Source organism: Drosophila takahashii, chromosome 3R, assembly GCF_030179915.1.
Source record: "Drosophila takahashii strain IR98-3 E-12201 chromosome 3R, DtakHiC1v2, whole genome shotgun sequence".
Taxonomy (NCBI): domain Eukaryota; kingdom Metazoa; phylum Arthropoda; class Insecta; order Diptera; family Drosophilidae; genus Drosophila; species Drosophila takahashii.
The window spans coordinates 28,533,677-28,556,084 of NC_091681.1; the positions used below are offsets into that span (position 1 = coordinate 28,533,677).

The window sequence follows — 22,408 nt, forward strand, 5'->3', positions numbered from 1 at the left end:
CTAATTATGTTTTGCTCAATTTACTAAGTTTCTCATACAAAAATCGCATAAATAATCAAATGTACAAAGTTTCATTTTGGTTGTTTCCATTAAGTAAACACTGCTACGTAAACAAATATGCAAATAAGGATGTGGGACATGGAGGAGCGTAGGCAACCTGGTCGCACTAGCACGCGTATGTACAATCATCTTTAATACTTAACACGAAACCGAAACTGAACGTTAAATTCAAATCAATACTAGACAAAATGGAAAACAGAAGAATTCATTGTGTAAACTAAATTTGTATGTCATGGCCGAGGCGGAAAGCACTGAAGGCACTTTTGTTTTTCCTTAGTTTCGTTCTGTGGTTTGGCAAGCAAGCTACGTTAAATACATTAATGCATTTCATCTTTAAATGAATCAATACAATCCTTAATGCTCCTCGAAGGTAAATGGGGGATATCAGGTAGTAACTACAACTAAATCTTCATATAATGTGGGGTCGTCAACGGGCGATCTCGTGTGGAGTTCGATGGCTTCGCCTATATGTCATCCGGAGGTATGGCGACAGCGTAAATGGCGAATCCGATGAACACAATGCCACCCACAATGGTGACAGTGCGCACAGAGATTTTGGAAGCCACAAGACGACCACCAATCACAGCCAGGCCAGTGCAGATGCAGTGGCCAATAATGCCGCCAGCGATTACGCCATAAACGTCCTGCAAAGAGAAGTTACATTCGTTAGGACTACGATGATAAACTTTCCTTTAATCCAAACTTACCTTGCTAGCGGCGAGAATTATGGTGGTCAGTTGGGAGCGGTCGCCCCACTCGGCCAGGAAGGTCATAGTAAAGGCCTGGGCCAGGATCCGCATGGTGAAGTAGGCAGGACCGCGTTTTTGTGGACGACGACGACCGCTTTCGGCGTCATTTACCAGGGCCGCATTCACATCACGGTCCAGCTGTAAGAGAAATTAGTTTACAAGAGTTAGTAAGGAAACAGGGATATCACTTATTTCGATGAAAATGTGCGCAAACAAAGGGGATAAACAGCAAATTAAAATTACATGTAAATACTTTTGGACAAGAAAACGTGGTTACCACTTTTCCTGCTATATATAAATCAAAAGGAAAACTAAAAAGCAAAAAACGATCACTTCAAAACAACATGCAGAGAGAAAAATTGGTGAAATGTGTGCGAATCGAATGGGAGTGGAACGGAACCAATGGGCAATTAAAGACAGTGGCCACAAAACCGAATGCCAGATGACTTAAAGATAACTTTTTAAAAATAACTGTGAAATGTCATGAGTGTTTTTCGGTGTGAGTATTTCTTTTGGGCAAAAAGCACGTGAAACGAATATGATTAAGAAACAACAAACGTTAGAAGTTGTCAGTTATTAGATTACCGGACCTCATTCTGATTACATTTTAAGGAAATGGAATTGATTTAAATTCGTTTTTTATAAGATACACTATTTAGCTGTTTACTTTTAAGCAGACTGGAAGATATATGTCAAAAGTATGTTCGTAAAAAATCTTTGAACAGACTTTAAAAATGTTATGCCTTAAAGCAAATTTAGTTTTTACATACAACTTTAAGAACAGAGAGATTCGTTTAAATAGAGTAAGCTTACAAATAAATATTTCAATCAATTCCGATTCCCAAAAACCTAATCGAACGGGAAACGGAAGCGGGAACGGTCGGGAAAACGGTTTCTGGCCTAACCCGTGCTTTGAGTGCGCCATTGGCCGGTGCGGAGTCCCCGTGGAGGCTGCCGTTGAGACTATGCATGCTATCGTGTCCGGCCAGTGGAGCGCGGGGCTCCGAGGCACCGCCTACGGACGGATCGGTGGGATGACCAGCCAGCTGGACATCGACGGTGGCGGTGGAGGCGGCTATGGAGTTGGTTTGTTCGGTCTGGTTCGATGAGGCCGCCGAGTGGGCCGGGCTGCTCTGGTAGGTCTTCATCTTGAGCTGCTCCACAATGCGGCCGCCCTCCTTGAGGAACACCTCCGAGTCGTGCTGGTCCCGGTCCTCGTCATCGTTGCCAGTTTTATCACAGCTATTTTGCTTACTATTAGAATGGGTGGTGCCGTTATTGTTGTTGAGGTGGTTGCGCTGCTTTCGCTGGCGATGCTGCATGTCGGAGTCGCCGACGCCGGTGGTTCCGGCGGAAAGGGAGTTGCGGCCATGGATGAGCGCCTGCTCACTGGCATCCTCCTTGTCCGAGTTGCTGTTCTTCCGCTTGGACTCCGCGTCCTCGTACTTTCGGCTGGCCTTGCGCATCAACTGCGTTCAGAATCGGCCAACAAATCAAAGTTTTTTTTTCGTAATTTTTTGCCACATTTCGGTAACATTTTCAGGGGCAACGCATTATCAATTTTTTTGAAATTTCGTTTTGCATAAAGGAAAAACAATTAGAAATTTGCATTAGCTAGAGAGTCGATTGGCATAAATTTTGATTTTGATTAATAGTCTGGTGGATTTTTCGTTTTGGCAAAAAGCTTTTCCATTTCAAACGATTTTCTGGTTTAGTACGAATTTGCTTTGATTAATAAACTTTTGAAACTCGCTTGTTTTTGATATGCGCAACTCGTGCAATTAGTCACATAGGCATAGATGTGTGGTATATGTATGTGAATTTCGAATGTTTGATAATAAATAAATCAAGAAAAGATATTCGGAAGCTAAAACTGAGACTGGTGTTTCACTGACTCTGTTCCGCACGCCATATTGCTGATCGGTTTGGATTATTCAGGGTTATTAGGGTAACCGTAGAGTTTTGTTAGCGGCTAATAAATACTCTTAATTAGCATGCAATCAAGGTATAATTACAATTATGAAAAGCTTTGGGTTCGTGCTTGGTTAGTACTTTTGTTATTATTGTTATTATTCGCGGCTCTCGTGTCAGGCAAAATTATGGTGTTAAATTCAAGTAAGACTGGAGAACCAAAGCGGGGCTTATGAAGTGATCGCTTTGGCAGGGTTTCAATTGTTTTGCTTTTTTCTTTGTACAATTTGCCAGTCGTTATAGTTATAATAATAGTAAAATAACAAATTAAGCGCAGCTATTAACAAAAGCGGTAAAAATAACTAATTACTATAATAGTACAGCAACAATTACTGCAAAAAGCGTAACTACTTGAAACAAAGTTAAGATCTACGGGAACTACTGCAACACAGAGCACCACTACTATATACAGGGGATCCATGCGAGGACCACTCACCTCATCCTCGCGCTTGCGCAGGTCAGTTTGAACCTCCTCAAGTTCCTCCTGAGCGTCGGTTGGTTTCATTTTGTAGCCGTCGTACAGCATTTTCAAACCGAATATTAAAAATAATGCAGTTGAGATATAATACGTATAAGTCTGTGGATCAGAGGGTTACAAGTTAATAAATATTTAAATTAAAAAGATAGTAACCATACCTTAGGAATAAAGTTCGCTGCCATGCCAAATACGCATGAGAGTACCGTCATTAGGGCCAAGGCGGCGATGGCACCGCCAAAGACGATCAAACGCGGATGGCGCATGGCCATTATGGCAGCAATGAAGAAAGTCTTATCCCCTAGCTCTGTTAGTAAGATAACAGAGATCGATGCGGTGAACGCATCGATAAAGGTGCCCTTCCCCTTTGGCCGATCCGCAGCATCCTTGGGTTTTTCCGCTAAAGAGCTCAGGTCCGTTGGCTTGTTCAAATCTGCTTGCACCTCGATGTTCTGGGGGAATAAATTATAGATGGTTAATATATAATTCTAAGAATGAGTTAGAGAACCTACTCCCTGTAATCCAGATTCAAGCACCGCATTGTCCGCACTATCCGGTTGGGCTTCCGCCGCGCAGATTGTGCCAAATGTGAGCACCACCATCAGGGCCAGCGCCATGTGCCATTTGGCCGAGCGCTTCAGGTATACATTGTGTCTGGTCGTCTGCCAGAAGTAGGATTGGTTTTGTGACATCTTCGCTGTCTGTGTGGCTGGGAACTCTCGCTCCTCTATTCCTGCCTCATGCAAATCTTCGTGTTCGGTCTAACCGCTGAACTTTAAACGTTTACGTGTCCGTTGCCCTCGACTGGCTGCAAAGAAATGAAGTGGACTCGGTAAGAATCTCGCTCACATGGGGTAAAATATATATATGTGCACTAGGGTAAGGCACAATGTTTATGGCTAATCGGGCAACAAGTGTTCTCCGCGGCATTATTTGTACAAGGCAAACAGAAAATCACCCGTGTCTGTGTTTGGCCAAGTCAGAACTGAGCTCGATTTCGGTGGGGCACCGAGTTGACGGGGGAAGGTCGGAGCCCAGATAAGCGACCACTGCGTCAAGTGTCGTCTGATATGGTCAATCAAAGTCGCTGCTCTCGGCTGAGTTCGGTACCCGTACAACAACCCAGTGGCCGAAACATACATAATTCTCTATATCGCACGACCATTCAATACGTCAGAGAAAAAGCACTCAACTATTGATTAGATAATGGCTCGAGAAATGTTCGGGAATGAATGCGATTTCTTACTGAATGCCGGATGCTCTTATGGGGTCTCCCTTGGTATATTTATAAAGTTTATCTGAGAAGTCTGGAAGTGCTGTGTGGGCGCCAAATATTTGTCTTTATTTTCGCCTAGATCGCAGTTTGCTATCTTTGAAATTAACCCAGAAGGAGGCCACTCTCACAAATGATATGCGAACTCAAAAGGTTGGAACTGGGATTAGTATAATATTTATAAAAGGTATTTATATATGTTCATTATAAATCTGATTAAATTAGCTGAGAAAAATTTTGAATGTTATGCTGATTAAATACCTATTCCTATCTTCTTTTATTACGATTCTAATGAAAGTGTCAAAGTCCGAGCGATAATCACAAAGTAAACTATACATTTTTATTAAAGGACTTTATAGATAGGGTATAAAAATAGACAGATACGTGACCAAAGAACCAAGAGCAGTAATTGGCTACTATATCTGAGGTACATGCGTATGGGCATGTTCGCATTTTGTGTATGTTTATATTTTTAATATGGTTGTAGCTAGGTGGCAATTTACTTTGATGTTGCGAAAATTTAGTATCTGGAGTGTGATTTCCCCTTTGTGCTGTTGATAAGTTCATTAGGCTTGGAAACCACTGAGATTATGCTTTATCTTTTTCGTATCAGATATAGTTCCTATCGAATTAAAATATAACTATATACTGATTTGTTGAAATAAGGCTATCTTTCTCATATCTAAGATTTGCTCTGGGGTATTTGAGGAAGATTTTATTCTTTGCTGACTAATTAAAGCCAGAGATCTTTAAATATCCTGGTCGAGAATTAAAAAAACAAAGGGGGTTTCATCATGTTACTGTCTTATTTGACTTGAATCAGCATTGTTTATAAGGGGGTCTGGGGATATCTTTTTCTGTTGTACTTTTCTGGGCTTCCCGTTTGCTTAGCAGATTGCTTATTTATATATTTTTCATATTTCGTTAACGTCACAGAAGGGGATATTTGCCCGATAAATAAAAGATTAAAGACGCAATAAGGGGCTGTGAAAAGCGAGAAGCCCGCGAAATCATTATGTAAACATATGGGCACTTCCAAAAAAAAGTCCACCAAGCCAAAAACCTTAAAACTTGAATAAAACATATTTCCACATGATTTTGCCCCGATATTAGTTTCTAATTAGTTGGATACTGAGCTTAACTTCAAATTTGGAGTATAGTTTGATTATTTTTATGACAAACTCCATTAATATACGCAAAAAACAGTTTTTGGCTATTTTTTTGTTATTTTTTGGACCTGTCTTCTGTTGTTAATTTATCCTATAGGAATGCTAATATGTGACATTTTTCTGTACTGAATGCTTCATTCACATGCTAAACTATTAAGTTAAAAGCAAAACATCCAGCAATTGAGAGATAGAGGTAAAGAAATTCGCTTTACAAAACCGTCGGAAAAAATGTCCCGAGCGACATGTCCCGAGCGAATGTGGTTGAAAATGCATAAAAAAAAAACGGCAAAGAATTTTTGAGTAAAACCAAAAGCATTTCACAGCGACATGTTTGAACAACATTCTAAAAAAAATCGCATTAAAATATTCCATCAGAATTCGCTAATTTCTGGTGTTGTATGAACTTCCCCGAAATCCACTTCTATTTTTGTCCCGAGCGAATACGGCAGTTTTTTACCGATATCTTAAAAACTAAAAGTGGTACAAAATCAAGATTTTTACCAAAAATAGAGCTTGGGAAGAGTGAAAAGAAAAGCCCATAATTAAAATTAAAATCCATTGTTTTACAATTTTTTTTCAACTTTAAATGTGTGCAAATGTCCCGAGCGACATTTTGGAAGTGCCCATATGCTGATTCTTGGAGAGCTAGGTCGTTACGTCTTGCATTACTTGTAGTGGACAGAAGTGATAAGAAAACTATTAGTTTTGAAGGGCGGCTTCTAAAAGATTACTAAACCCGACCCAACAATGGTCAATAATAATTAATTAATACGTATACTTTTTTCCAGTTCCAATTAATGGAATTCAAATTACAAACTCAAACACACACAGACACAAATTCGCGTTGATTGCTCCGCAAAAAAATAAAAAAAGAACAAGAAACGGGTCGAGAACGGGCAGATAAATCAATTGCCTGGGTTATATATGTACTACGTATATAAGCAGAAATAATATTCATTTATGCCCAGATACGTATGTTGTAATGGTCTTGTTTTCAAATGGCTGGCATTGATTTCTGTTTCCCTTCTATTTTTTTCGCGAATTTCTATTTTTATTAGACACGCAACAACAACAAGATCTAACGGTTTCACGCCGCATCGCTGACCATTTAAGCTATACTTTTTTTTAGCTTATTCAATTTATGAAACTTTTCACTGCAATTTATTGGCACAGGGTCAACGGAGTGATTGCTAATTTATTTATTTAATAGCCGCCATTATGAGCATTGTTTTCCATTGCGTTTCGCTTGGCACTTTAATTGCCTTTGGCGTTATTCCGCCAAATCTAGCTAGTTGTGTCTCACAGGTGCGCATCACTGTTAGGAACACTTAGCCGCTGACGACAGCAAATTGTCAATCAATTAGAGCTAACTGTATTGTTCGCGAATAACACTTGTAACGGTAAAACGGAGTTGCACCCTGGCTGACTCGTTAGTCGTGAATCAACACCAACTTTTAATTTAATTAGCAGAATTAGAGGAGCACGAAAAACACGTCCTTACGTTGCGAGAATTATTTTTTTAATGCCCGTACAGGTGTTGCAAAGCGATTGAATGGCGAGTAGTTCTGCACAACGTGGCGGGATTTGAACAGCTGTTGGCGCCTTTAGAGCAAGATGGATAGATGCCATGCGAAAGAGCAGGATGGAGTGCTAGAGATGAGCGAGTGCTAGCGATACTTTGAGGGTGGATTCAAAAGTTCTAATTAAATTTATTGTACATTTTGGGAAAAAATCAATTAAATATTCTACAAATAAGGAAAAAGAAAAATGAAACCAATTAATTTTAACCGAATTTAAATTTAAAACTTTTGAAATATCTGAATCATCGGATCGTCTCGTGATTCGATACTTGCCACTGTTAAACACGCAAGGAGTGCCCGAGTTGACCATCCCTAAAGCGAAAGAATTCCTTTTTCGTCTGACTCCGTTCGGATTCAGACTCAAATTCGTCTGGCTGGGAAAGCTAGCATTGAAATGACAGAGCCAAGATGTCGATATCAAAATTATTCGTGAAAGTATTCAACGAGGATATCTTTGAGCAGGTGGACCACGACAATCTGTACTCGGACTTGGACGATGATTTGGAGGGAAATTGCTCGACGGTTCCGGATCCCAGGCCCGCAAAGCTCGCCGATTTGTCCGTGACCAAGTAAGAGTGTCCTTCACCTTGGAGGTTTATCCTTGCTAAAATAAGAGTCCCTTTCCTCAGGCAAATGATCATAGTCCGAACATGGCTAGATGACAAGTTCCAGCAAATCCAGACGGACAGCAATGAGGAGATCCGGCGCTTGTACATGGAGACTGAGAGTCGTATTGGACCAGATCTGACCATATTCGATGTGGACTACACGACCACGGTGCGCGTGTCCTCGGATCGCCTGGCCCTGCGCTCCCAGGGCAGCTTCAATACGGTCCGGGCGAATTGTTGCGTGTACGGCGGTCGCTGGATGTATGAGGTAATCGCTTTTACAGGGAGTGGGAGTAGGTATAAATAGGCGAATGAGTGGTGGATTCGTTCGGTGGTTGACCAGCGGTCAATGACTCGCGTTTCGGGGAGTATGGGTTGCTCCTGCGTACTAACAACTTGTCCAATTTTTCCAGATCCACCTGCACACCAAGGGCGTCATGCAAATCGGGTGGGCCTCCAACTCCTGCCAGTTCAACGAAAACAGCGGTGTGGGTGATACCAAGTGCAGCTATGGATATGATGGGAGCAAGCAGCAGATCTGGCATATATCCACCAAGAAGTAGGGTTTTTATTAAGAAAATTATGATTACTATTTAAAAATATATATTTATAATATTTAAATTTTTAGGTACGGCGATAAATGGCAGATTGGCGACGTTATTGGCGTGACCATCGATGTGGAGAAGGAGATAATAGAGTATTACCGAAATGGACGTTCAATGGGAGTGGCTTTTAATAAACTGGAGAAAGGCCCTGGCATTACCTTCTTCGCAGCCATCTCCCTGGGCTACACGCAGGGCGTCGAGGCGAACTTCGGGAATCGTCCGTTTATGTATCCAATACTGGGCTTCCAACCGCTCATGGCCCAGCCAATCCTTAAGTTGCGGCGAGCCAACCTGCTGATGAACTACTTAATCAACTTGGCTGGCATCTTCTCCAAGTACAATGCCCAAACTGCAACGGAATCAGCCAATGGCACAGAGGCCCGTGTTTCCACGAAGAAGACGGTGTACTGCATATTTGCCACCTTGCTGATTGAAAAGTTCACCAACGAGATATTCGATCCCTACATCATCGAGGACGTGCTGCTGAACAGGATCTCGTGCCTGACAACTCTGGCGGTGGAGAAGGAGAACCGGCACACCGTGCTACAGGGCTTGCTGTCGCTCTTCTGGAACTACATGGAGGGCGACGAGATCAAGTTTGTGCTGCGGAAGTTGGTCAACGCCCTGCTGGGTACCTTTACGCACACGATCCAGGGTCTGGACTATGAGAAGCATCGCCAGGCGCTGAACATGCTGCATTGCCTGTGCCTCCACGAGCAGACCAGAAAGTATCTGCTGGAGGCAAAGCTGTTCAAGAAGCACTGGTAAGCTTAAGTGATAAAATTTGGATAATGACTTTAACTAATTTCCCGTTTAGTCTCGCCTTTTTCCTTTACATCCATCCGCTGGAGTTCTACATCATGGAGGAGCTGCTGCCCGACACGATGGCCTGGACAGAGGGCATCGACGGGCCCAAGGATAAATATCTGAGTGTTGTGGAGAAGGTGCGCAAGGTCACGGAGCCACTGTATGCGGCCCAAAAGGACTTTCTCACCACGCTGCTGATCAACTCGGATGGAACGCGGGAGAGTCCGTCAAGCCGTTCCATTTTCTTGGCCAAGTTGCGTCGCTATGTCATCGATCTCAGCATGGAGCAAAGGGTAAGGCTACATATGATTGTTATCGTTATACTAAACGGTTATCTCCCCTTGCAGCCCTTCCATGCATTTTTCTTCATGCAGTCCAGCATCCAGCATCCACTGGATGCTCCTGTGGCCCTCGCCTTTGTCAGCATTCTTATTGATCAGACGCGGGCGATGTTCAAGGAGGAATTGCCTAGCAAGAATGTGGAAGTGAATAGCGATTATTTCATCGATGGTTCCTTTGACTACATGCACTTTGATCGTGTGGGAGGTGTGCTGTCCCATTTGAGAAAGGTCCACAGGGGCGATATTGATGCCAGACTAGGAGCAGATCGAACTCAGCGTATATATGATGATGATCGGCAAAATTTGCGGGTCAATGAAGTGGGTATGTATGGAATAGCAATAAATTGGCAACAAAATAATTACATTTCAATTACAGATACCACGCTTTATTTGCTGGGCGAGAACATCAACAACGTGGCGGTAGTGGGACACACTCAAGGCGCCAGCAACACCACCTACACGCACTTTCTCAACACACGGCCGAGCAGCAGCTCAGATTCCTCGCCGGGAAATGCGGATATGGAGGCCAGTCTCTCGGAGCTCCTTGATCTCTGCATCATTTTCTATTACTCGGCGGGTCACAAGTATATTGTCAAGGTGGCCACGGTGAGGGACGAGATAGCTGCTCTGAATGAAGTGCTCAAGGAGACGAAATTCTATCGCGAGGACATCGAACGTAAGCTGGGTGCGTTGGAGCAGCATGCCAATGTCTGCATGAACGAGAATCACCAGCATGTGATGGGCGAGCTGCGGTCCAAGTTCAGTCAGCGCCAGAATGTTTTTGCAGTGAGTTTTTCAGATGATTTTATTTTAAAATTTTTAAAATGTTATCTTTAATTTGCAGACACGTTCGATAGCTCTGTCCAGGAAGCAAATCTGGCTAAGAGGTGTGGCCTTGAATGGTCACAGGCGATCTTTGCTTATTTGGTTACTAGAGCGTATGCTAAGAACTTTGACGGTCAGTAAATCAAACTATATCCTCGACTTTTGTTAATCTCAATATGTATCTTATTTCAGAGTGCTTCAAACACGGGTCCCCTGTTCTCCTTTGTACCTGAGGTGTATGTGAATACACTGCCAATATTGTTAGATGCCGTAATGGACTTCAGCCACCATGATTTGAAAGCCCAGTTCGAGGCCTCAGATGCGGAATGCGGCGTCAACTCGGCAGCAGAGTTCCTGGGCATTCACTCGGCCGATCCGCGAATTGTGCTCGCCTCCTGCAAGGACTCGCTGCTGCAGGCTCTGGGCACTCTCACCTGCCACAAGTCCGGAGTGCGCGCCCTGGAACGAACCTCGAAGAGAGCGCAGTCGAGTTTGGTTCGAGCCCTACTGCGTCCCTATGAGAACCGAGCTTGGGGCCAGAGCAACTGGTTGCTTTTGCGCTTTTGGATGGGCGAGGGCTACGCCTACAAGGATTCCCGCCAGCCTTCTGTGTGGCAGGGCGGATCGCTGCCTCTCCACCAGGGACTGTGTCGCAGTCGCTCCAGGAACGAGACGCACACAGGATTGCTACACAACATCGCCCCCGCCAATCCTTCAAAGCATTTTCAACGTCTGATCGGCGCCAAGTTGATAGACGATGAGCCCTTCGCCACCGCATTCCTAAATTCAGTGTTAAGTCAGTTAAACTGGGCCTTTTCTGAATTTATTTTGCTGCTTCAGGAGGTAAGTTTTTGGCTTAAATCTTGCTATTAACTTAACTTATCTTCTCTGCTTAATTTCCAGATCCAAAACACCGCTCAGAGGCAAGAAAACACCCTGTTCGAGCCGAAGCAGCTAAAAATTTGCTCCATGTGCTTTGAGCTGACGGTCTCGCTGATGCGATGCCTCGAAATGGTCATCACTGCGGCACCTGAGGTCGTCACTGATGAATCTCGCCCGAACAGCGATCTCCTGCTGAATCGCATCTGCCAGCTGATAAGTCAGGTGCTTTCCCGCGTCACAGTGCCGCCGGGATGCTTTCAGTTTGTGGTGGACATGTGCTCGGCAGACCTGAATGCAGTTACCCACTATCCCATTGTTACCGCTGCCCTGGGCATTCTTCTAGCCCTGATGCAGGAGGAGATTGAGAGCGATATGAGGCCGCAGATTGTGACGCGGGTGTCCCGGGCTTTTCTCACCGATCCCAGCTTCCAGTTTGCCACGCTGGAGTTCGCACTGGGAGAGATACGAACACCGCTGCTGGAGCAGAAGAACATACCGCGGGGTAACTTTGATCCCTCTTCTAGGCCACACATTGATCCGCTGACCAACGATGTTCGTGTGCCTTTGCCCAACAACTCCAAGCGAATTCGGGCCGATCCGCCAATCCTGAAGTTTGCTCTTAATGATTGTGAGTATATTTATTATATATTTATTAAATAAGCAATGCTTCAATCCACTTTTCAGTTCCCTCTCACGTGTCCACCGAGGAAATCGACAACGTGCGCAGTCTCATCGAGAGTTTACGCGTGAAGCAGACGTTGCTTTCGGACATTACACTGCCATCGGAGGACTCACTCTGTCCGATCTGCTGCGCCAAGCCCATCACTGCCGTGTTCACGCCCTGCAAGCACCAGTCCTGCAGCGACTGCATCATGCAGCATATGATGAACTCCAAGGTCTGCTTCTACTGTAAGACCACCATCCAAACCATTGAGACGCTGGATGGTACGGTCATATATTCCAATGACGATGTTGTTCAGACGCCAATGGTCGAGAGGGCCTAAATGGAAACCCACCGAAAGCAATCGGGGATATATTCCTTCGAAAGCTGCCCAACCAAGTCTAGTCAATCCGAAAGACAAACTCCTACGCTTTAAGTGTATATATATACATATATTTGGGTACATTAACTTGTATCATTTCGTAAAATTTTTGTTTCAGTTGTATGCTTGCCATTATAAGTTCAGATGTGATATGCCAGAAGTGCAATGTAACGAGTTAAATATAACCAAAATTAATTATTAGACAGATTAAAAGTCGAAAATATTATAAGTAGCACAATATTTTGATCTAAGTTCATTTTGCCTGTTTAATTTGCCGTGTTTTAATATCCTCGTTTATGTCTCATTTCTCACAGTCGTATCTGCATTTAATTAAAAGGGGCAATAAAGTTTATGCATTTATTTTGAAAATATCCCTTGAAAGGTATAAATCTTAGTGGTTTATTGTTTTGAAACTGTCAACACAAGATCTCTTAATAATAATGGCTAAACAGCAACAATAAAAGTATTTTAAACGAATGTGTCTTTAGAGATGTCTCGAAAGTAAGTATTTATACTATTTACTGATCCTTTAGGTGTTTATAGCATTAACGGATCACAATCAAACAGTTAGTTGGACCATTAGTTAAACATTTAGAAAATACATAATTCTGAATTCTTTTGGAAATATTTATTTAGTATTCGTGTCCACATAAAATCTACTTAACCATTTAACTACTACAAATATATAGAGATTTTATAATACATATATGTATAATAGGATTAGTTTATTTTGTGAGCAAACTCTGCCTCAGGTGGTTTCATGAAAATGTCCTTTTGTAATTTGGTTTCCTGTTGGTATTGTCATATTTAGAGGTCAAGAAATTTGAAATCTTTTGATCAAAGCACACGAGTATAGAGGGTGCCTACAGTTTTTACAGATTCTTAGCGTATTTAGACACTGACTTGCCGAATTTTAAAGCCTGCTGGGTATTTATAACATTTAGGTACATTCCTTATCTATTCTAGTCTATACACTATGAGATTCAACAACTAACTAAATCCTAATAATTGCTGACTAGTTATCGTAACTACACCGAAAAGCACGCGGGAACATTGAGCAGAATCAGAGTCAGTATACATGATATGGATTTGGGGAGAGATGTGGCCCAGATCCTCTACAGAATCCCGCAGGCATTCGAGTGCATCCGGTGCGAGTGACGTCCGTTTCCGTGTCCAAAGCCACTGCAGCACTGATGGGTTATTCCGCCGCGCGGGGAGTGCTGGAAACTCTGGCTGTTGCTCATCTTGGGCTCCAGGTGATGGCAGCTGGGAGCATGGCTGTGCCTGGGGATCGAATGGTATATTTAATTAATTTAAAATATTTATAATTAAATCATTTTCACCCACCCATGACTGCAGAGCCCGGAGTCTGAGATGGAGCTGGGCATCAGACGCTGTTGCTGTGGCGGCGGTGGTGGCAGGAAGAGTGGACAACCACCGGCGGCCATGTCGCCGCCACCACCTCCGTCATGACCGAAGAGGGCCAGCCGCATGTTGGCCGCCTTCGTGGCCGACTGCGACTCTACTTCGTGGACCTCTTCGATCATCTTGTCCAGCTTTTCCATGGCCTTTGTTTGCTTGGCGGCCAGGAAGGCCTTGCGCGCCGCCTTTGACATGGAATGGGGTCTGGAAAAATCAATTGATTTAAGATCTTTATCATTATCTTTATACCCTTGCAGAGGGTATTATGATTACAGTCAGAAGTTTGCAACGCAATATAGACTAGCCATGTCCGTTCGTCTGTCCGTCTGTCCGTCCGTTTCTACGCAAACTAGTCTCTCAGTTTTTAAGCTATCGGGATAAAACTTACCCAAAAGTCTTCTTTCTATTGCAGGTAGTATAATATAATATACTATAATATAATATAATATAGTATAACTATATACAACTATATCTTATAGCTACCATAGGAAAGTCCGAAAAAAAAACGTTAAAAAAATCTAGCTTCGGTGTTTTTTGAACTATTAAATTCTACTCTTGGGAATGTTATTTTTTAAATATTTATGAATTCCAAATTATGAATTTTCGGCTGGCCAAAGCTAGCTTCATTCTTGTTATTTATAAAGCTCACCTAGCTGGCGCCGAGTTCGAGCGATGAGGAGGCGGCGAGTGCAGGGAAATGGATGAGACCGAATCCTTGGAGCCCGGCCGTTTGGGATCGCTTTTGCTGGTACTCGCCTGCACCACCTGCACTGCCTGCACTGGTGGCGACTTGGATCGCATGGGACACACCACGGCGGCAGTTGGAGTAGCTGCATCCAGGCTGCTGCTGTTGGAGAAGGTGATTTTCCTAATGAATGTGGAGTTGGCTAAAGGTTCTTTAACACTCCACTCAAAACTTACTTGAGCTTGGCTGCCTTGTCGCGATCCAAAGATGCACTGCTGCAGCTGGCCGTCTCTCTGGCCGGAGCCGTCGAAGGCGGTGTCAGTTGATCCATGGCGGCCAGTTCCTCCGGCGTAAACTTATCCGGATTACTGGGCCTCGGCTTTGGTGGCGCACTGCCAATCCGGAATGGAGGCGTCGGACTGAAGCCACAAGGGGGCGGATTGTTGTTGTTGTTGGCCAGGGAACCGCGAGAGATTTGCAGATCCTCGAGAAACTCCTCGGTGTCCAGGATGAGTGAGCCGAATATATCCGAGGGAGTGCGCATAAAAACGTGGCCAGTGGAATTGGAGCGGGATTCGCGGCGTTTTTCCTGATCCGGATAGGAGTAACCGGCATTGCCCCTCACGGGAGAATTGGCCACGCTGCGGCGAGCGACGTCCTTGAAGGTTACGGGTGAGTAGATGCGACTGTTGCGGTCATCTGGAGGTGCCCCTGCTCCAGCGGGAGCTCCTCCTCCGGCATCTGCGACTACCGCTGATCCCCCAGCTCCTTGGGCTCCAGTTAATCCCTCCGCCACCACCGCCTGATGATGAAGCGACATGTGAGCCGCTGCAGCGGCTGTAAGCACCAAACCGGAAATGCTGGACGAGGGGGCCACCACATCCACTGAAGGAACAGTAGCGGGAGGAATCGTAACGGAAACGGGAGCCAAGGGAGTCAACGGCTTGGCCACCGGTGGCATAATGGCCTTCGTCTTGGGAGTGGGTGTTGGCGGAGCCGGAGAGATCGGATGAACCTGCAGAGCCGCCGTCAGCTGGAGAGGCAACCTGTTCTCGCGCTCCTCCAACCAGTAAGTGCCCATGGTGCCCTTGCCCTTCACATCGATCTCCCCGCGCTCAAGGATCTTGTAGTTGGGACCGATAAGGATCTTTGTGGACTCCGAAATGTGCACCTTCATGGCAATGCTCGTGGACTCCATGCGAGAGGCGGTATTTACGGTATCACCAAAAAGGCAATAGCGGGGCATCTTTAGGCCCACAATGCCCGCCACCACGGCGCCCGAGTGGACACCCACACCTGGAGGGGATTACGAGATCATTAACGAATCACCTTAGGTAAACCCACTTACGTATCCTCAAGTGCTGGCCCGTCGAGGGATCCTTGAGATCGGTTATCGCATCCACCATATCCAGGGCCATATCACAGACTCGCTCGGCGTGATTGGCATCCTTGTCCGGGGCCCCCGCCACCACCATGTAAGCATCTCCAATGGTCTCCACCTGGGGTACTTATTTATTAAGACTGGGATACGTAATAGTGAAATAAATCCCACCTTGTACACCGAGTTCCGTTCCGTCAGCTTGTCGAAGATCGAGTACATGGCATTAAGCATGGACACCACCTCCATTGGAGTGATGCGACTGCAGATCTCCGTGAAGGTCACGATGTCGGAAAACAGAATGGAGACACTATCAAACATCTGCAGGGAAATAAAATAATGTTTGATAATAATATTTGAGATATTCAATTGATCCAAACGTACCTCACAAGTATCAATGGGATTCTCGCCCCGTCTTAGACGATCAGCAACCTGTTTGGGTATCATCTGATAAAGAAGTTCATCGGTTCTTCTCATCTCCTCATCCAGCTGAGAAATTTAGGAAACCATTTATCATAAATATTTTCAAGATTGTTTTTGTATTTACCAATCTCATCGACTCTTCGAGTTTCTTGGACTTTTGTTGTTCTTGATCCAGGGCCAATTTTAGTTCCACTGATTGTTGTGTACCCGCCAGCATAAGATCTCTACTAAAGTCGTGCATAGACAGATCGTTGATATAGAGGCCAGTTGTTATCAGTGAGGTGAGATCGGGCATTACGGGAGTACCCAGGAACATTATCATTCGCCAGTTTTCCATATAGACCATTTGACCTGTGAATAATATGGTTTTGTAAGGTAATTATTGATATTGAGATCCTATAACAATGGTCTATAACAATACCTTTACGAGCGACAGTTCAAAAAAGTATATTTTGTAAATAAGAAATTAAATTATAATATATTTTAAACCAAATTATATAATTAATTTTTATTTACCTTTTAATCTTAATGACTTTTCCGGTTCGCTGCCGTCCTCATGTTGAAGTAAATCCTCGTTTTGGACGTCAAATCTCTCGGTAACTGGGTCCACAGTGACCAGCTCAAATATGTTATTAGTACGATTGAGTATCTGATTGAATTTATAAAGGTTAAATGACATCCCAGCGATTAAACCCTTAAACTTACAGTTTGGAATTTGAATGCAATTAAAGGACGAACCAAGTCAAACCAGGCTGTAATTTTTTTGCCCAACAGTTCGGGTAAAATCACCATTAAAGAGTTTCCAATACTGCGCACCACCATGTCAGCACTAAATTTAATAAAAATAATTAAAATAAATAAAATTATTTAGTTAAATATTATTCTATTATTTTTTACATACCCAAATACCATGCAAAACGGAAAGATCTCGAACAGCACATGGGCACTGATGGGCAGATGCTTCTCCTCCCGCGTCATCGCCAAGGATGCCAGGGTAAATGCCCGATTATCGAAGGTCAATTGGAAGGTGACATGGACCGTGTCAAAGAGGATTTCCTCCCGAACCAGCTCGATGTGCATTTCCTTGTGATAAAAGTACCGCGCCACTTCCCTTATTTGACCCATCGTATAGTAGACGAACCCACGACGCTTGGAGCGGTAGTGCAGGGTCAGACCCTGCTTCGTCTCATTCTCGCAAATAAAGCTGGGTGCTCTCATCCGCGGATACGAAAACTTCAGGTACTCATGCAGGTTGTCCAGGCCATTGAGGAAGTCGCGCATGTGGCGACCCAGAACGGAAAGGACGCGATCGTAGCCATACTGACCCACGAAGCCAACGAAATAGACGCCCATCTGGTCCATGAACTCCCGCTCCGAAACGCCCAGAACCTTGGAATTAAAAAGATGATATACATTTTAGAGAAAAATAAACTTATTTTGCTAAAAGTTTTAACAAAAATTGATATTTATTTGCACATTTTATTTGTAAGTAATTGGATAAATATAGTCTATATATAAAGAAAAACGCTGACGATTTTTAAAATAAATAAGTATTTCTAAATTGTATTTATTAAATTTCTTATAAATATTTTTCCCACCTGTTGGGCCTTTTTGGCCAACTTCTGGAGCAGATTCTCGGGATAGACCTGGTGGACGCTGAACGAGGGCGAATCGATGCCAGCCTGTCGTCGGATGTCCTCCCATTTCTCCTCGCCGTACACAGACTTAATGTACTCGGAGAGATTCTCCAAGAGCAGTCCGTACATTTTGGCGCTGGGGGTGTGGCTTCCTTAGGCTTCACTTGGCTGACATTGATGGTTGGACCTGTTAATGGAGACCGGAATCAATTGATTGGCATTCAATTGGCTCAATGACTTAATTAAATGCACAGGAAGTGAGTTTAAATGACCAAACAAACAGAAATCAATCAAAGTGTCTTCACAAAAATATTGAAATAAATTCGAAAATCCTTGACATACATTTCCAACAGAAATTCTTTGCGTTCTTCCGCATTTTTAATGGCTTTTCTTTATGGCTTGACATACTTTTTAGCACAATTTATGGTCTTCCCCCGGTGTGAGTCTGCATTACACATACGCCCAGCTGGCTTCGGTCTGCCTGAAAAACTGTGCCAATTTCAGTGGGCCCACTTGAACCGCGAAATCACTCAGGAAATAATTGCCTGGTTTGGTTTCTATGGACCAGACTGTCGGCGCCTCCACTCCAGTCCAAATCATATTATTTTCGCATCATTCTGTTGATTCAGCGTGTCAACGAATCCATCCGTCTATTCATCCACGGAGGCAACTGTCTCGCCATGGCTTTCAACGCCACTTTGCTGGTCTAAACCAACAATTGCCAAGGTCTATGGGAAGTCTCGAAATGGCGGCACGTTTGCGGCATTAATTGCAGATTAAAGTCAGAAATGATAATTGTGAAATAATTAAAATGGAAATTAAATGATTGAGTCGAAACCAGTCCGAACTAATCTATATATCTTGTACTAATTAAATAATAGCATTGAATATTTACCGAACTTCCCCTTTTATTTTTACCAACTACACGATAAATTGGCCTTCAGTGCCAAAGAAAAAGCCATAAAGTACTTTCAATTAGTGGCAGCAATTACATTACATGCCGGTCTGTGAGTGCAGTATCTCATTAAATCATTCATTTATAATACATAGATGACTCTTGAGCGGAGGAGCTTGTGATTCTGCATTGCCCAGTTCATTATCCTAGGGCAGGACTCGACCTCGGCTAATTGCCGCCCTAGGATCTGTTAATTTAGCCAGCTCCAATTCAGTTGTGCTCACAATTTAGAGCCAAGGACAATTGCTATTTATTCGTCTTCCCCTTTGAATCTGGGCTAATTGAATTGCATTCGCATTCAAAGAAATGCACCTGGCTCTGGCCATGGCTTCTAAGAATAAATTGCACTCCGACACCTTGAGGCATAGGTATCTCTATCTGTATCTGTATCTGGCGGCACGGAGGCACGGCGCAAATGAATGGGATTCGGTGGCATATGTTTCCCCTTACGAATGCATTCCGCATATGTTCGTCTCAATTGGCAACTAAGCCAATTTGCCAACTGGAAATTGAGTCGTGCACTCGACCGCACTCCTTTGGGAAATTCCGAGCCGAAAGTAACCAACTAACAATTGCGGCCAAATTACAAGAAGTCTGCAGGATGATCACCCAAGGATGCAAGTCAAGTTGCAGGTGTCAATTTGTACAAGACCTCATTTGTGCCCTCTGCACCCAACCATAATTCACAGGGCGCCTTGTTTATGGCTTATTGCCATTTGTTGTGTCACAAGCCATTTCATGCGCTTTGAACATGGCCCATTATCCCTTCGCCCATAAATCCCCCGATGGCGAATCACGACTGAAATCATAAATTTATGCATATCAGGGCAATTTATTTGAATTTGTTGCTCTGCGTTTTTGCTCTGAAATTGTTGGGTTTTGATTACGTTTAAGTAGGATTTATTTCGCATTTTTTAGATCTTAAGTGTAAATATTATCCAACAATTTGTTTTACTTGGCAAATTGATATTAAATACCGACTTTCATATAAACAACGACAGGAAGAACTATAAATCTTGACGTTAACTTTGCCCAATAATATTATATTGTTCATTAGTGGTTCAGGTCATGTATTCATGGATTCATGTATTCATGGACTAGAATCCCGTTCTGAGAGTGACGGCAAAGTCCCAGTGAGGTATAACAAAATCAACAGACAGGAGGAGATTATTAAAACGGCCACAATTGCCAACGCACTTCCGATTAGGATCCGGATCATTATTCAGGTGGATTTTATAGCAAGAGGTCTGTATGATCCGACCAGTTTTTCCAAACTAACTTGTAAAATCACTTGATTCGATCAGAGGTTGCAACTCCAGGGCCAGGTAATTTATTTTTGTTCTTTAATTTTATCTATTTTATGGCTTTATTTTGATATTTAGATATATGTTCATATAAATTTTAATAATATATATGTTGGCAATAACAAAAAAATGGTTCAAAATATTTATACCACACAATGATGTGTGAACAACAGAAACGGAAAAAACTAAGCAAAAAAGACAGATATCTTAAAAAACAGCCAAAGTACAAGACATAAGAACAAGCTAAAAAAAATTGAGCAGCCCAAAATAAAAAACAAATGTCAGAATCAACGGCAACAGAAAAAAGGCTAAAAAATGTATGAAACTTTCGGTTTCGATCTTCTAAAATTTAGGCTTTCGGCAGACACCCCCATAAAAAATAATAATATAGAGAAACACTTGTGCCAAACATATCAAAACATTGTCCACTTTTGTGCTGTCATCTGTGGGCCAAATAGACTTGAGTAATCTTTATTCATATACTTGCTATAATTGTATATATACTTTTCTTTTTATTACATATTTGTTTTGGGGCTGTTAAATGATCGCGCTCGCTTCCCCTCCGTTTCATGAATGGAATGCAAAGCCAGAATAAATGGATTTTTGTGTGAATGTATTCATTTGTATACACTTAAAGTCAAAAATAATAAACAGGATGTACAAGTTGTATCTCCGTGACGTCAGCAGGCTATTGATAAACGAGTGACTTCTGCCCTCAAAAAGGGGAGGACAGATCGTATAATTTAAATGGTCACCTTACTAACTGCTAATGGCTTTATATACTTATTTTATTTTTAAAACCCAAAACTTTTAACCCAAAGTGTCAGCAGCAATGTTTCTGTACAAAGTACCAAAATATTCTTTCGTTTTCCTATTTTGCCTGTTTGTCTGGCCATCATCAATCCATCAGCAGCCAAATTTGCGACAGAATTCAAGGTTAGTTCTGTGCAATTTCCATAAAAATAGATTTAAATTCGCCTTAACTGCATTGACCCTTGTGTCCTTGGAGATTAAGAAGATGAAAGGAAATAGACACTAATTTATTTATATAAAAATATATGGGGCAAGCAAAATGTACCAAATAACTTGTGGACTTTTTTAAAATTTTCAATTTTCCAGTCCGAAGAAAAATTCGTCTGGCATTCAATTTTAATGAAATTATAAACAAAATGTGTTTTTCAGGCACATAGTATCTGAAAGCCAAATAAATTATGGAAGGCAAACCCCTTGCGGCATTGAGCAAATGTACACATATCTCTTTTCGAACATACATAAAGCCTGTATATATCTATCTTGTACACCCCTCATGTTCTGCAATTGTGGGGCTGCAGAAACAATTAATTTTCAAGTTCATTTGCGTGGGTCGATGTCGGTTTTTGGGGAGCAGAGCCGATCAGACCCTAGCTGGCCATAGGCTATAGATACGGATTTCAGCTGCAAAATCAGGCGAGAGCATATACACACGAATACATCGAGTACACATATTTATTTTTATATTTCAAGAAAAAATTCATTTGAAGGTGTCTGCTATATGTTAAGGTTAAACATCGTTATATATAGATTCGGCAAAACTATGTATTAGTGCCACAATATGTGTGTATTTTTATTCATATTGTATGTTAGACAGCATAGAGTGAGAAAAAGCTTTTCAGCTGAGCCATTAAAAACCATTAAGCTCTATTTATGAGTCCCCAGATGAGCTAAGTTGAAAAAGTTGTGAGCTCTAATTAAAAGGATAAGTTTGTTTTGAGAATAAAAAAAAATTGGATTGGAAAATCGAAAAAAGTTTACTTTTTTTGCCAGCTGGGAAATTGTACTACATTTATTATGAGGTTTTAAGAAGGCATTTAGTTAAAAATTATAGAGCATACAAAACAGTCACAAAAGATAAGGCTATGGTAATAAAACAAAAGGCTCAAATGAATTTATTTTCGCTAATTTGCTATGACTCAAAATTATATTTATATTACTTAATTTTTTGGTAGCTTTTCTGAGCTGGTGAGCCAAAACAAATTGCTCATACGCAGCGTTGACATTGTAGGATCCTCGCAGTTTGTTTTTCGTTCAGATGCGTTTCATTTCACTTGAGAAAACTATAATCGGCCTTCACATTGGAAAAGCAATTTATTACAGACCAAGTGCGAGAGTAATAAAATGTATATAAATTATTTGTTGGAATTGCATTCACTCAGTGTTTGACTTTCTGACAGCTAAAA

The 22,408-nt window shown here is 42.5% G+C and overlaps 3 protein-coding genes across 4 annotated transcripts; 1 reads left to right on the forward strand and 2 right to left on the reverse strand.

The window, feature by feature from the left end:
• Nucleotides 1–4: 4 nt before the first annotated feature.
• Nucleotides 5–7,296, reverse strand: LOC108058639 (putative divalent cation/proton antiporter TMEM165). 2 transcript variants are annotated; one of them, XM_017143529.3, is made up of 7 exons: nucleotides 7,199–7,296; nucleotides 3,768–4,063; nucleotides 3,417–3,707; nucleotides 3,217–3,357; nucleotides 1,715–2,278; nucleotides 768–947; nucleotides 5–704 (listed from the first exon to the last, which is right to left on the reverse strand). In XM_017143529.3, exons 2-7 carry the CDS (start codon nucleotides 3,945–3,947, stop codon nucleotides 525–527), a joined length of 1,536 nt encoding a protein of 511 aa, XP_016999018.2. In that variant the 5' UTR covers nucleotides 3,948–4,063; nucleotides 7,199–7,296; the 3' UTR covers nucleotides 5–524. The 2 variants fall into 2 exon arrangements, with proteins under 2 accessions (XP_016999018.2, XP_016999020.1); XM_017143531.3 differs by lacking the exon at nucleotides 1,715–2,278.
• Nucleotides 7,297–7,618: 322 nt separating this feature from the next.
• Kpc1 (Kip1 ubiquitination-promoting complex subunit 1) lies at nucleotides 7,619–12,628 on the forward strand. The gene is made up of 11 exons (XM_017143439.3): nucleotides 7,619–7,846; nucleotides 7,907–8,153; nucleotides 8,299–8,444; nucleotides 8,514–9,254; nucleotides 9,308–9,590; nucleotides 9,645–9,960; nucleotides 10,015–10,424; nucleotides 10,483–10,596; nucleotides 10,656–11,306; nucleotides 11,367–11,973; nucleotides 12,030–12,628. Exons 1-11 carry the CDS (start codon nucleotides 7,686–7,688, stop codon nucleotides 12,347–12,349), a joined length of 3,996 nt encoding a protein of 1,331 aa, XP_016998928.2. The 5' UTR covers nucleotides 7,619–7,685; the 3' UTR covers nucleotides 12,350–12,628.
• A 230-nt stretch (nucleotides 12,629–12,858) lies between these two features.
• On the reverse strand, nucleotides 12,859–18,446 carry Gyc88E (Guanylyl cyclase at 88E). Its single transcript, XM_017143442.3, has 13 exons — nucleotides 18,342–18,446; nucleotides 17,895–18,120; nucleotides 17,198–17,685; nucleotides 17,002–17,125; nucleotides 16,813–16,945; nucleotides 16,421–16,647; nucleotides 16,258–16,362; nucleotides 16,048–16,194; nucleotides 15,844–15,994; nucleotides 14,732–15,791; nucleotides 14,460–14,678; nucleotides 13,736–14,014; nucleotides 12,859–13,672 (listed from the first exon to the last, which is right to left on the reverse strand). Exons 2-13 carry the CDS (start codon nucleotides 18,060–18,062, stop codon nucleotides 13,504–13,506), a joined length of 3,270 nt encoding a protein of 1,089 aa, XP_016998931.2. The 5' UTR covers nucleotides 18,063–18,120; nucleotides 18,342–18,446; the 3' UTR covers nucleotides 12,859–13,503.
• Nucleotides 18,447–22,408: the final 3,962 nt, after the last annotated feature.